Raw genomic sequence first — 14,093 nt, 5'->3', positions numbered from 1 at the left:
GCTCAGCTCTTCTCTGCCCTCTGTTACCAAGAATTCAAACCATTTCTGCATTCAGACAAGCCCATGGATGCCTCTAGGCTGGGGAGTAAAGCTGAATTCACACAGTTGTTTTGTGTTTAGGCAGAAATGTTTATAATGCCAAGACAAAAACGTTGGTCCAGCCGATATCCAAATAGCTGTCATGTAGGAGGGAATTCTCCTTGGCCAACATGTTTTTTTTTTTTTTTTACCCAAACAGTCCTTGTGCTTTTTCTGAAAGGATTTACGTCTACAGCAGCTGGTCTCTGTCACCATCTACAAGTGGAAACAGGGAGGGTTCTTTTTTCTTTCTCCAAAAAATAATGAAGCGGTCATCCATTTCTGTCCCAGAGTTATTTCCTGAGATGAGAGCCCTCCAGAGCCCTGGCAACTCCCTCTTTCCAGCTTCCTCTGTGGGCAAAAGTCTTCTACCCAAGGGAGTGTCAGTCACAGAGAGTAAAGCTTCATGAATTCAGCCCAGCTCAGGCTGGACCCTGTGTGGGGCCACAGCGTTACTCACTCTCTCTCTCCACCGGAAAGAGAAAACACATTTCCATTAAACCTTTTTCCCAGCTACCTGGAAGGTTGGTAGGAGGAAGAGTGTTGCTTTTGATGCCTTGAGCTAGGCTTCAGGACAAGGCGGCTGATCCCCAAAGCATTTCTTTTGCAAATGTCTAAGTCCGGCAAGAATTCAGAAGGGCAAAGACTTGTGCCTGTTTGTGGAGTCTCGGGACCATCCATAAGGCCAAGTGCACTGTGCAGCCTCCATGGCTTCCTATTCCCCAGGCTTTGGCAGAACTGTTTTCGGTATTATAGGTAAACTCCTCGTCATCTTGTATTCCAGTTCTCCGTGAGCCTGTCTCCTCCACTGCCTGCAGATGGAGATCCATCCCTCTCAGCTTTATCCTGAGTCAGATAGAACATAAGGTCCACGAGGGAGGGGTCTTTGTTTACCTGTGTGTCTTGAGCACGCTGGAGGCACAAAGTCGCTATTTACTGAATGATTAACAAGTTCCTGGCAGAGGAAGCCTTGATGTGCCTGTTGAATAAATAATTGAGGTCTGTGATGACTCAGGGGACCCCGGGGGCTTTCTGGAGGAAATTGAGGGCTAGATGGCTTACACAAAGCAGCACTCTCCACATCTGGACATCTCCTAAGGTTTAGGTTGCCCTTCGGGGCCCTGGAGGGCTGGGGCAACTTTTCCCTAAGGAATCAGATCTTGGTTAAGCCATTATCAGTATGACACAATCTGTGTTGTCAACTTTTAAATCTCGTCTATGAGTAGATATAATTGAATTGAGGGTGGTTGATGACTTATTAGGACTTTAAAATTTGATTTTGAGGCAAAAAGCAGGAGCACTTCTGTACACTATATGGGCCGTGTCCACTCCGACCAGGCCCTCTTCCCTAGTGCAGAATCTGATATTTGGTAGCTGCTCACTGTTTTTAGATGGAGAAGGCAATGGCACCCCACTCCAGTACTCTTGTCTGGAAAATCCCATGAATGGAAGAGCCTGGTAGGCTGCAGTCCATGGGGTCGCTAAGAGTCGGGCATGACTGAGCGACTTGACTTTCACTTTTCACTTTCATGCATTGGAGAAGGAAATGGCAACCTGCTCCAGTGTTCTTGCCTGGAGAATCCCAGGGATGGAGGAGCCTGGTGGGCTGCTGTCTGTGGGGTCGCACAGAGTCGGACATGACTGAAGCGACTTAGCAGCAGCTGCAGCAGCAGCACTGTTTTTAGATGCAAACACTGACTAGGGGACCACGGCTCCAGTTCCAGGTGGGAACAGTGTCCTTGGACTAGAGTAATTCGATCTTTTCCAACTCTTCAGCTCTACCACCTGGGAGTTCCTCCTGGGAGCCATTTTTTTTTTTTTTGCAATCAAGTCCCTGAAAAAACTAGAAAACAACATCTTGATGAACATAACTGTTGTTTAGTTGCTACGTCGTGTCTGACTCTATGTGATCCCATGGATTGCAGCCCACTAGGCTCTTCTCTCCATGGGATTTCCCAGCCAAGAATACTGGAGCGGGTTGCCGTTTCCTTCTCCAGGGATCGAACCCATGCCTCCTGCACTGGCAGGCGGATTCTTTACTGCTGAGCCACCAGGGAAGCTTGATGAGCATAGTTACCCTTAGCTATTTTACATTTTTTAAATTAATATTATTTAGATTGCATCCTACTTTTTGGGAGAAAAGACATCATTTACAGGTGATGTTTTAGTTAAACTCAGTAAGCACAGTTCTGGGATAAGTTATGTCTTCAGAAGATTTTTAGCTTTTTTCTCAACTGTGTGAAAGTAGTTGCTGTGTGATGGTAGGCCTTGGTCAGTACAATTTTGTAGTGTAGAACTTTATCTATGTTATACACTTCATACACTTCATATGAAAGAAGATGTATACGCTCATTGGCTGTCAAGCTGTATGGTGAACAGAGTTGCAAATTGAGCATAAGACCTACATTATTCTTGATATTTCTTGAAAGGAGGTCAGTGGCTTTAATTGTCGTCAAGAATAAAGGGAAAGGACGGACAAATATAAAGTGGAAAGGAGATAAGTTGAAACTCAAATGTCACTCCCTAACAATAGGAATTTGGCCTCTGAATGACATACCGAGGAATTTAATCTTCTAAATCATTCAAGAAAGACATTTTTAAAAATGTGTAATATTGAACTCATGAAAGCGTATGGGCTAGTGTACTTTAGAGAATGTTTGGATCAACAGAAATGTTTGCTATATCAATGATTTTCCAATGATTGACAGCTAGCTGCAAAATCCCTTTAGCCAGAACACTCCTCAAGTGTGATGGTCATTCAAACTTTGAATGGAGATAATGGCTCTCAACAACAGTTATTTAATAATAGCCCTTCTCCTTTGTGAAGATGGGTAACATGCATTCCCCTCTGGGGCTTCTCTCTGCTTATCTGTCGGGGTCCTGGTTGTCATGCCTTCTCAGTAAAGGTTTTCCACCCCTCCTCTCTCCTGCCCTTTCTCTCTTTGGTCTTTCACCAGTTGATAAATGCCACACTGCATATGGAGAGCCAGGCCGGGGTCGGGGGTGGAGGGACTGAGATACAGGGATGGGAATGTGACTTTAAGAGACCCATTCCTGCCCAGAAGCCCTCTAAAGGGTCTTTTTGTGGTCTCTGAGTGCTAACTGTCTGCAGCAGACACCACCACTCAGGCTATCTTGCAGTCAGGAGTCAGCCTTGCTCCCTGTTGGTCGCTTTGTTTTTCTATAATTATCTTTTGAAATATTTATTTATTTATTTGGCTTCATCCTGTCTGAGTTGCAGCTTTCGAGCTCAGTAGCTGTGGTGGCTTGGCTTAGCTGCCCCGAAGCACGTGGGATCTTCGTTTTCCGACCAGGGATCGAACCAGCTTCCCCTACTTTGGAAGGCAGATTCTTAGCCTTTGGACCACCAGGGAAACCCCCTCTTTGTTTTTCTACATTTTCATTTCTTTCTCCGTAACACAAACAAGTGACCTCGATGCTTCTAAGGAGATCTGATCCGAGGCCTTCTTTGATTTCTCATCCATACATGTTCTTTGCCCAGCAGCTCAGTGAGTGCTTTTTCCCACGCAGGTGCTGACAGCGTGATGAGCTACTTTGTGGATTCTTCAGTGAGTGGCCCTGCCACCTATTCAGCTGCTCGACCTGCAGTGCTGGTAAGTAGGACTCTTCCCCGGCCCTTCCCAGGCCCCATCCTCCCCTCCCTGGGTCTCCTGCTCTCTGATCTCTCTTAGATAGAAGCAGCCAGAACCCAACTCCAAGCTGGAATCAGCTTTACATCTTTTGGAGGGACTACGTTGCCAGATTATCTGTCTTTTCATCACCACATAAAGTGAAACATCCAAGACTGATGGATTTGCTAAGGAAGATTTTTTAGCATGCTTGTATTGTAGAAAATATGACTCAAACTTGAATAATGTTTAAAGCCCGGTGATTTTTCACAGCTCAGTTCATTTGCTGAAGATTTTTTGCACGTTGATGTACCTTAGACCTATTCTTAGCATAATTTAGCTTGTTTTGGTCCTCATACACATAAGCTAAAATATACAAGTTTTTCTAATCACAGAATTTGAAATTGGAAATAAAATGTGACAACTTGATAGGGAAAATTCCTGAGTCCTGGAAAAAGAGGGCTAAGAGGAATTTTAAAATTCCTTTTTAAATAAAGTTTTTTTGCTCTTAGGGAAGAAGGCTTTTACCCAAGTTACATGGTGATCTGTAGAAATATTTAGCTAAATTCCTTATAAATATGATGTGTGAAAGATCCCAAAATGCCATCATTCATCAATTCCACTGTGAAGTGAACTTTTAATAGTAGCTGATGAATCATTAACTGTTGATTCTAAATTTTGTGTGTATTTTTACAGGGGTGGCCATCATTTATTACTTACTCTGGAAATGGACAGATAAGTTTAGCATTAATCCTTCCAAATACATTTGTCGGTCTAAATAGACACCAATTGACCAGAGTGCTTTTCTGCCTCCTCTGCAGAGTTTTGAACCTTGGTACCCTTTAGTTTGCCATGACCTCTCACTATAATTGTCAAAAGATTTGATGTGTTTTAATCTGTAATATTAGAAAAATAATAACTTAAAAAGCTATTCCACATTCAAGGAGCGATGAATACATCTTTCTTCCCTGACTGTTCTGTGACACATATTTCTTCTTTTTTAAGTGGCTTCTGTTTCCATATAAACACCATTCACTATATTTAAAAAATTGGAATCAGGGAAATGTTTAGAGTACCATTTACATCAGAAATATATATTTAAAACGCACACACACAAGTTCAGACCAAAAATCACTCCATTCTGCTTAGTAGAAATTGCTGAGGGACTTGTTAAGGTCCATATGGCTGGAGACTTGGCCAGGGAAAAGACTGCTTCTGCTTCTTACGAAGAAGGTATCATCTAAGGTCAGCACAAATGACACTAAATCTTTCTCAAAAATGATAGTGTAAAGATGTGTTAAATAAGGATACTGTGATTCCAGGGCACACTGTGTCACTGACTTGGAAAAGTGGATTTAAAAGCAGCTTACGTTAATTCTCTTTGCCAATACTGTAATCCAGTTAAATAAGATTAATAACTTGTTTAGCAATGCCATGCAAATTTGTATTTATTATATTTTAGGCACTGAAATAAATTGCAGTACAAGTACGTAAGTTGCAGGTATAACATTAAGTTATCCTAGACAGGGCATCTGGAAATTGTATGAGATGGAAAAAAACTAAAAAACAACTCTAAGTGTGTCTTTTCAACTAAAGACCCCACCCTCAACTGAATACACTTGGTATTTTTACTGCATTTTGAATTGTTTCCACTGGTTTCAAAACAAAGAACTCATTTGTCCCCACCCCCAACAGCCATATCTGAAAAACATTATCAACCCTTGGGATTCTTTTCAATACGATATTTCAGAGTTGCTTGGGTAAAAGTAGAAAGTTACGTAAGCAAATTGCTATGTTATTGTTACAGTACTTTCGCTCACAACTTCTTTCTGGGGCTCAGTTTCTCCACCACTGGAGCTAGTTGGGCAAATTTCTCAGAACCACTGAGCAACCAGGAAGTCCTCTGCCTTCTTCGTCTGTCTTCTTTCTTTAAAAAATTAGATAAATAAAGTTGATGGATCCAAGCTCAAGTTCAGTGAACTAGTTCTGACAGATAACCTTCAACTTCGGGCTGGGCTATAATGACAGTGAAAGAATTTGTAAATCACCTATAGAATATCAGCTCCGGGCATTAGCAGAAAAACTAGCAAACCTCATACCTTCAGTCCCAATCAGATCTCCTGGAGGAGTGAGCCCAGCTTCATGAACTTTCCCAGACGAGAATCTTTCCCAGGCACCTGAGTCTTCTCAGTTCTGTTGGAGTCTTGTCGTCTGAAGCTCAACCAGTTGTACTTAATCCAATCAACCAAGTCCTCCTGCCTGGCGCCCTGATCTCTGCATTAGTTAGCCTGGGCCACCAGGAAGAGAAGCTATCCCAGAATGGGAAGTTTGAGGGTAAAAGGAAAACCAGTGGATTTTTTAAATCTAGGGGTGATTTTGTTGGTGATATTTTTGATGGTCAGAATTTGGGGAGTGGGGATGTTGTTGGCATCCAGAGGAGAGAGGTCTGGGTTGCAACTAAGTATTCTACACTGCACAGTACAATTCCCCATGACAAAGCATTGTCTAGCCTCAACTGTCAGTAGTGCCAAGGTTGAGAAGGTGTGCTCTAGAATGGACACAAGATCTGGTTTGAAGGAGGGGTAGTACTGTGTGTTGTTTAGTTGCTAATTTGTGTCTGACCAGGGATTGTAGCTTCCAGGCTCCTCTGTCCTTGGGATTCTCCAAGCAAGAATACTGGAGTGGATTGCCATTTCCTTCTCCAGGGTATCTTTCTGACCCAAGGATTGAACCTGCATCTCCTGCATTGGCAGGAAGATTCTTTACCACTGAACCACTTGGGAAGCCTGGTACTGAGTGTAACTCCTTGTGTTTGAAAGGGAAATCTTAAAACAGAAAAAAAAAAAAAAAAAAAAAAAGTGAGACCATATTCAGCAGAAAGAGGGTTTCTGCTAAACAGACTGCTTTAGTTGTCTAAGAAACAATCTTCTAAACCAAGACACAAATATTTTCTAGACCCTCAAAGACCACTCAGTCTCAGAGTCCTTGATTGAGAATTGGAGCTGGCATTAGTATGATTTGATTATTTGCTGTACCAGGAGTAGGCTTAAAATAATCACAGCAACAGTTGCAAAATTCATCCCATCTCTCGGGTAAGGGCCATTGTATGCAGAACACACATTATCTGCCTCGGGGTCCCTTGGAGCAAAGCAGGACACAAGTTCTTCCCTTTGGAAGGTCAGCCTCCTGGGAGACCTTCATGTAGGGAGTGATGTCACAGCGGGGGAGGCAGGGAAACAACACTTCTGGAAGTTGTCTGGCCATTGTGTGGGAGGGGGTGACGTTTGCAGGTACTTATATGGGCTGTGTGTCAGGGACCCTTTCATCCAGCGGGAGGAAGCACTCCTTCCTGTTATGCTGGTTGGAGAACTTGCTGCCTTGCGCCTGGAAGTCCCTCGCACCCCTGGTCCTCTCCTGCGTCATCCTCCCCTTCACACTGCTGAGCTTTCAGGGCTGGGTTCAGGGCAGGAATGGGCGGGGCAGGTTGCCCCTGGTTTAGACCAAGCATGTCCCTGTCCTTGGCTCCCTCACCAGCGTGTGGAGGAGGTCCTTGGGTCACTCGCGCTTAGGAAGCACCTTGAACTGTTCAGAGGGAAGGAATAGACAACTGCCCACACACCTCCTCTCAGAGCTCAGGCCTTTGGGAATGCAGTAAGTCCCCTACATACGAATGAGTTCCGTTCTGAGAGAGCGTTTGTAAGTCCAATTTATTTGTAACTCCAACAAAGTTAGCCCAGATACCCAACTAACACAATCCACTCTGTGGTACTGTGTTGTAATAGGTTTATAATACTTCTCATACAATTAATACATAAAACACAAACACAAAAAAGAAAACATTTTTAATCTTACAGTGCAGTTCCCAGGAAAGTACAGCAGTACCATACAACAGCTGGCATCCGAGGGCTGCCATCAAGTGAACAGGCAGGAAGAGTTACTAACTGGAGGAGAGAGAGGAGGGGTTAGATGGCAATAGGAGACAGGGTCGGGGGGAGCAAGCTCTAATGTCACTTATGCCTGATGATGATGGAATGCACATTTGTGTCTTTGAAAGCTCACAACTTGAAGGTTCCTATGTAGGGGACTCACTCTACGGTAATATGCCAGGCAAGGGTGACTGTTCAGAGTGTCAGAGCACATGGAAGGCCCTGAGCCTTCTGGCTTGGGCCAGACAGCTGTGGAACATAGCCTGGCCACACACTGGGTTGACCAAAAAGTCCTTTCGAGTTTTTCCACAACAGCTTATGAACAAACCAGAAGGAACATTTTGGCCAATCCAATAACATGGAAAACACTCAGGCTTTGGAGTCAGAAAGACCTGAGTTAAATTCTGGTCTATTTATTACTCCTTAGCCACGTGACCTTGGGCACATGACTTCCTCCGAGCCTCAGTATTCTCATCTGTAAAACAGGCACAGGGTGTAACTTACCACGTCAAGTCGCTGTGACACCAGCCAGAAACATGACCTCAGTTAATTCCCTTTCCCTGTGTTTACCATCTCTTCTCTGTTTTTCTCTGGACTTTTCGATTGTGTGAGATGGACACAGGGAGGTGGATGTGATTCCACTGATTTTGTCCTTACAAGGCTGCGGCCAGAACAAGATGGGGCTTTGGGTTGAGTGGAGCCATTCATATTTCTCTTATTGAGAAACCTCCTTGCTTCCTCTCTACCCTGGACCAGAAATAGCTCCCCTGCCCCCAGATCAAAGTTCTCTTGTAATGGGCTGGTGGTTTACAGCCCCATTGTGTAAACAGACTTGGTTCTCTTATCTCGAGTAATTGCAGTTTAATTGGGCTTCCTTGGGAAGCAATTCTCTTCTTAGCCTTTGCTGTTCACACTCTTCACCTCCACCCCACATGCCTTAGGATGTGTTCACAGGGACGTCTGTGTTGTCCCTATAGTTCTGGGAAGTTGAGAAGGGCTGATTCTTTTTTCTATGAAGCTTAGCATACACACCTTTTCCTTCTTTCTGGGGATCCTGGAGAGCAATGGATAAGGAGTCCCTGATTAGAGAAACGCCGATGCTGCTGCTGCTAATTCGCTTCAGTCATGTCCAACTCTGTGCCACCCTATGGACAGCAGCCCACCAGGCCCCTCTGTCCACGGCATTCTCCAGGCAAGAATACTGGAGTGGGTTGCCATTTCCTTCTCCTGGATTAGAGAAATGAAAAGACAGAAAAAGAAATTTAGAATGTAAATGGAAACCAGAAAAGCTTTTTTTTTTTTTTTCTCGTTGCTTGGGGTGGTGTTGGCTTTACCTCCAGGGAGGTTACTGAAACATGATGTTTGAGAAATAATCTATAACCATAACTCTTAGTGATAGTCAGAAGAAGTGAAGGAAAAAAGAGATTTTTCCAGCATCTTAGAAAGTGGGGATTTTCTAAGACATGGGATTCAGTCAGCACAAGCTAGAGAATTTCAGAGCCAGACCATAACCTTGAGACTGTCTCCCAGCATCAGGAAATTCAGGTCCTAAGAGAGTAAATGAAGTTGCCCAAGTTTACAGGCTGGTGAAGGCTGGAGTGTGGTCTGGATCTTCCGGCTGCTGGCTTGGGACACTCCTTATCATTAAGTGCATCTTGATCATATTTTTTAAAGATTCTTTTTTTTATGTGGAGCATTTTAAAAGTCTTTATTGAATTTGTTACAATATTGCTTCTGCTTTATGTTTTGGGTTTTTGGCCATGAGGCATGTGGGATCTTAGCTTCCTGACCAGGGATCAAACCTGCACCCCTGCATTGAAAAGTGAAGTCTTAACCACTGGACCACCGGGGAAGTCCCCATATTTTTAAAAATAAAATTAAAAAAAATTTAATTTATTTTTGGCCTCGCTACACAGCACTCGGGATCTTAGTTCCCCGACCAGAAATTGAGCTCAGACTCCCTGCAGTGGAAGTAGAACCTTAACCACTGGGCCACCAGGGAATTCCTGGCAAGTCCCCATCTTGACCATTTTTAAGAAATGTGGGGATGGATAAGAATTTATGCCAACTCATGCATCCATATGGTTGAAGACTGAAGGCGAGAGGAGAAGGGGATGACAGAGGATGAGATGGTTGGATGGCATCACCAACCTGATGGACATGAGTTTGAGTAAGCTCTGGGAGTTGGTGATGGACAGGGAGGCCTGGTATGCTGCAGTCCATGGGGTTGGACGCGACTGAGTGAGAACTGAACTGATGTATCCGTATGCTTTATTCGTGGTGAATTTACCCTCCTTGGTTTAGGGAAAAAAACAAAAACAAAAACAGAACTCCATTTTGTAGCTCTCTGAGCAAATTGAAATTCCTGTCCAGGTTTTTCTCCATGGGAGGTTCGCCCCATCTCTGAGGAGGCTCTGAGTCAGGCCCACCCTTCACCTCCAAGCTCTGAGCTGGATGCCTGAGGCTGGCACCCCATGGAGCCACTGGGAGTCTCAGGGTTCCCGTTAATGAGTAGAAGTTGATGGATAACACAGGATCTCACCCGCTACCTCTCAGCAAGAGAATGTCTTTTGAGTGGAGGGGACTGTGGTCTCAGACTGGTGTGAGGCGCTTCACTCTTGGTCACTGTCCCCCTCCCCTGACTTGATCTGCAGCCCCAGGGCCGGGGGCATATCAAGGTGGCTTCAGCTGTGGTCCAGGTGGCCTGTTTGGAGGCTGAGCACAGCTTCTCATGGAGAACGGAATCTGACAGTCCCATCTCTGCTCTTTATGTGCTTCAGATTCGTTTCTCTCTCAGCAGTCTACAGTGGTCCGACCTGCCCTTTTGCCAAGACCCAAGCCCATCGCTCTTATTGTTTTCAAAACAATTTCCTGGCCTTGAATCTAAAATTAAATTGCCCTTTGAGAGTTTCCTATTTTGTCTGTTCCTGCCTCTCCTGCGGCTACACCACCCTGGCCCCCTCCCCTCTGGCGGGAGAGCCGAAGGTGGGGGGCGTTTCCGTGTTGCCTCCTTCCCTTCTCCAGGGAGCAGGTCCCACGTGTCTCCCTGAAGCAGAGGAGCCCCAGTGTTCTTCTGAGGGCCAGATACAGTTTGCCCCAAACCCCTCCCCAGGGCAGCTGAAAGCACTTCTCTGTGAGTAAAAAGAGGTGCTGGCTGGTCTGACATCCTCTGAAGATGAGGAGTCTCAGACACAATGAGATGTCTGTGGAGTTGGTCAGGTTGGCTTCAGGGGGCATCTGCCTGCAACAAAGTGAAAGGGTTTAGGATGAGAAATCCCCCACTTACTGTGCAAATTTGCACCTAGTATGTGAGAGCCCCTGGACAGCTCAGCAGCTAGGTGTTTCCTAACCTCTTATTTCTCTACTGAAAAAACAGGGGATGTGGGGGCAAAATGGTGTGTGAGCATATTCCAGGGAAGAATGAAGACAAACGACTTGAAGGTGTTAATGCATTTGAAGGGGACGTGGCCTGGCATGAATCTAAACGCTGATGAATTCTGGTGCTCTAGGCTTTCCCACCCTGGCGTCGTTATTTATCAAATGAAGGTTGTCCGTCACAAGGTCAGGAGAAAGAATGTGGAAGGATCAGCAAAAATGAGACTTGTATTTGCAAAGGAACTTGGCGATCACTGGGGCCAGTGTCCTCAGGAAACAGAGGCTTAAGGAGGTTAAGAAACAGGCTGGAGACTAACCAGCTCCTTAGGGGCAGTCATTGTTCCGTCACTAAGCCGTGTCCAACTCTTTGCAACCCCATGGGAGCAGCACTCCAGGCTTCCTGTCCTTCACCATCTCCTGGAGTTTGCTCAAACTCATGGTGATGCCATCCAACCATCTCATCCTCTGTTGTCCCCTTCTCCTCCTGCCTTCAATCTTTCCCAGCATCGGTGTCTTTTCCACCGAGTCAACTCTTCACATCAGGTGGCCAAGGTACTGGAGCTTCAGCTTTGGCTTCTGTCCTTCCAATGAATATTCAGGATTGATTCCCTTTAGGATTAACTGGTTTGATCTCCTTGCAGTCCAAGCAACTCTCAAGAGTCTTCTCCAGCATCACAGTTTGAAAGCATCAGTTCTTCAGCACTGAGCCTTCTTTATGGTCCAACTCTCATATCCATACATAATTCCTGGAAAAACCATAGCTTTGATTATATGGACCAGAAAGTGAAAATGAAAGTTGCTCAGTAGTGTCCAACTCTTTACAAACCCCATGGTCTATACAGTCCATGGAATTCTCCAGGCCAGAATACTGGAGTGGATAGTCGTTCCCTTCTCCAGGGGATCTTCCCAGCTCAGGAATTGAACCCAGGTCTCCTGCATTGCAGGCAGATTCTTTACCAGTTGAGTCACCAGGGAAGCCCAGAGCAAGACTCAAACCCGGGCTTCCTGATTTCCAGTCTCTCATCTTCTTACTGGAGTGTATGAACATCAATGCCAGGCCTAGAATGATACAGATTTACTCCTGTGGATTGTAGACTCCCTTACCCATCCATTCAGTGTTAAGTCAGCTTTGCCTCTGGAAATACACATTTTTTTTTTTAAGTTGCAGCATCTAGAAATATTTATGTGTCTTGTATGCTTATGGTATGGTACTAAGGCTAAACCCCAGGATTGTGTAGTTGGTTAAAGAAAAGACAGATTTACTCTGACAGAATTTTTTGTAACACACACACACACACACACAAGAAAGAAAGATCCGGAAGGGTTTGAGGAGCAAACACTTGGACAATTAAGGCTGCTTGGCTCAAGACAGAAACGAACTCCTATAGACATGCACCTCCATCTGTTTTTGATTTAGTGTTGAAAATCTACTTCCCTTTTCCCTTTTTCCTAATTGTAGGGATCTTTGGGGGCAGAGGGGAGGAAGACTCTGAGCAGAAGCAATGCTGTGAGGTTTGGCAGGGCTGGGAGGTGGGTGAAGAGCAGCCATAGGGAGAGAACTGGGTGAGTGGGGAGGAGAGACAGGTCCCTGAAAGAAGCATAGGGGTGAGAGTGCCATAATACAGTAGATGAAGCCCTGACTTCAGAAGGGGGCGGTGGTCGCTATGCTGGCGGTGTCAGGGGTGGTTTATCTTGGAGCAGGAACACGTGTGTGTCTGTCATCCTAGTAGATTCCAGACTTCAGAACTTCATGCTATTTCTTTCCAGGATCAGAAAAGTGAAGCACTTAGGTTGCAGGCTCGTGCCCTCTGAAGCCTCCACAAGGATTACTGGGGTTGGGGGAGGGTGCTCATCACAGATTGCCCCAGAGCAGGGCGGGAGCATATGGCCATTTAAGGCTGCCTGGATACCACCCTCTTCTTAGTGTCCGCTTTCTGAAACTCTGCCCTTTTCACTGAACACTTTGGTGTTTTTCCTCCCATGTCTTCAACTGACCCTTCTTTGTTATTTCCCCTTCATTTCTTCTCCCAATGGCCTGCGACTCCACAGACCCGTTTTTTTAAAAATTGAAGTATAATTGAATTACGATATTATGCTAATTTCAAGTAAACATAGTGATTAGATATTTTTATACATTATACATGAAAAGGTCACCACAGTAAGTCTAATAACCATCCCCATATAAAGATATTTCAATGTGTGGACTGTATTCCCTTGGCTGCACTTTACATTCTCCTGACTTGTTATCTGATGACTGCTCTGAGTCCCCTTCATTTATCTCACTCACCTCTCGCGCCCCTCTGGCGACCGCCAGTTTGTTTTCTGCGAGTTTCTGTGAGTTTCTCTGTCTGTGAGTTTCTTTCTGTTCTGTTACTGCTTACTTGTTGTGTGTCATTTATTTTTTTAGACCCCACATATAAGTAGAATCACACAGTATTTGTATTTCTCTGACTTGTTGCAATCAGCAAATATCCTTTGGGTCCATTTCTGTTCTTGCAAATGGCAAGATTCCATTCTTTTTCTACGACTGAATAATATTCCAGTGTATGTATATGTGTGTGTGTGTATAATTCTTATCCATTCATCCATCAGTGTACAGTTAAGTTGCTTTCATATCTTGGTTATTGTAAATAATGTGGTAGTAAACACTGGGAGGTACATATCTTTTCAGATGAGTGCTTTTGTTTTCTTTGGATAAGTACACAGAAATAGAACTGCTGGATGGTGTGGCAGAGCCATTTCTGACCCTTTCTCTTTTTATTTTAAGTACCATTTTCCCTGACTCTACACTTTAACTAGATCCTTGATGTTTATAGATCCACCTTTATCCTTTCCTGTCTTCTGTCATGCAGCCACCAAGGGAAACTTCCCCTAGTTGCTCTGCTGTCTCTCCATCTGAGCACAACCAAGCGTGAAATTTTCTTCCAACCTCTTACCTATGTACTTAAATTCACCATTTTCCCTGTTATAGAAGCAAGCAATCTAAACATTTTTTTGGATCTTTGCCCCCCACTGCTTTCCATCTCCTCTGAGTCATAAAATCATGTTGACTCTTTCTTCAAAACATATCTTATATTTCTTGTTT

The 14,093-nt window shown here is 44.5% G+C and overlaps 1 protein-coding gene across 2 annotated transcripts in view; it reads left to right on the top strand.

Moving 5' to 3' along the window:
• ETS1 (v-ets avian erythroblastosis virus E26 oncogene homolog 1) overlaps positions 1 to 14,093 on the top strand; it is a 139,486-nt gene that overhangs the window by 11,216 nt on the left and 114,177 nt on the right. For both annotated transcript variants that reach the window (XM_010844675.1, XM_010844677.1), the window contains exon 2: positions 3,610 to 3,692. In XM_010844675.1, the coding sequence (XP_010842977.1) occupies positions 3,624 to 3,692 (69 nt within the window). In that variant the 5' untranslated portion in view covers positions 3,610 to 3,623. The remainder of the gene's footprint in view (positions 1 to 3,609; positions 3,693 to 14,093) is intronic.

The sequence above is a fragment of the Bison bison genome, unplaced genomic scaffold, assembly GCF_000754665.1.
Source record: "Bison bison bison isolate TAMUID 2011002044 unplaced genomic scaffold, Bison_UMD1.0 scf7180017864205, whole genome shotgun sequence".
Lineage (NCBI taxonomy): Eukaryota > Metazoa > Chordata > Mammalia > Artiodactyla > Bovidae > Bison > Bison bison.
The sequence above is the reverse complement of the archived record's forward strand: the minus strand, read 5'-3'. Positions and strand labels throughout refer to the sequence as shown.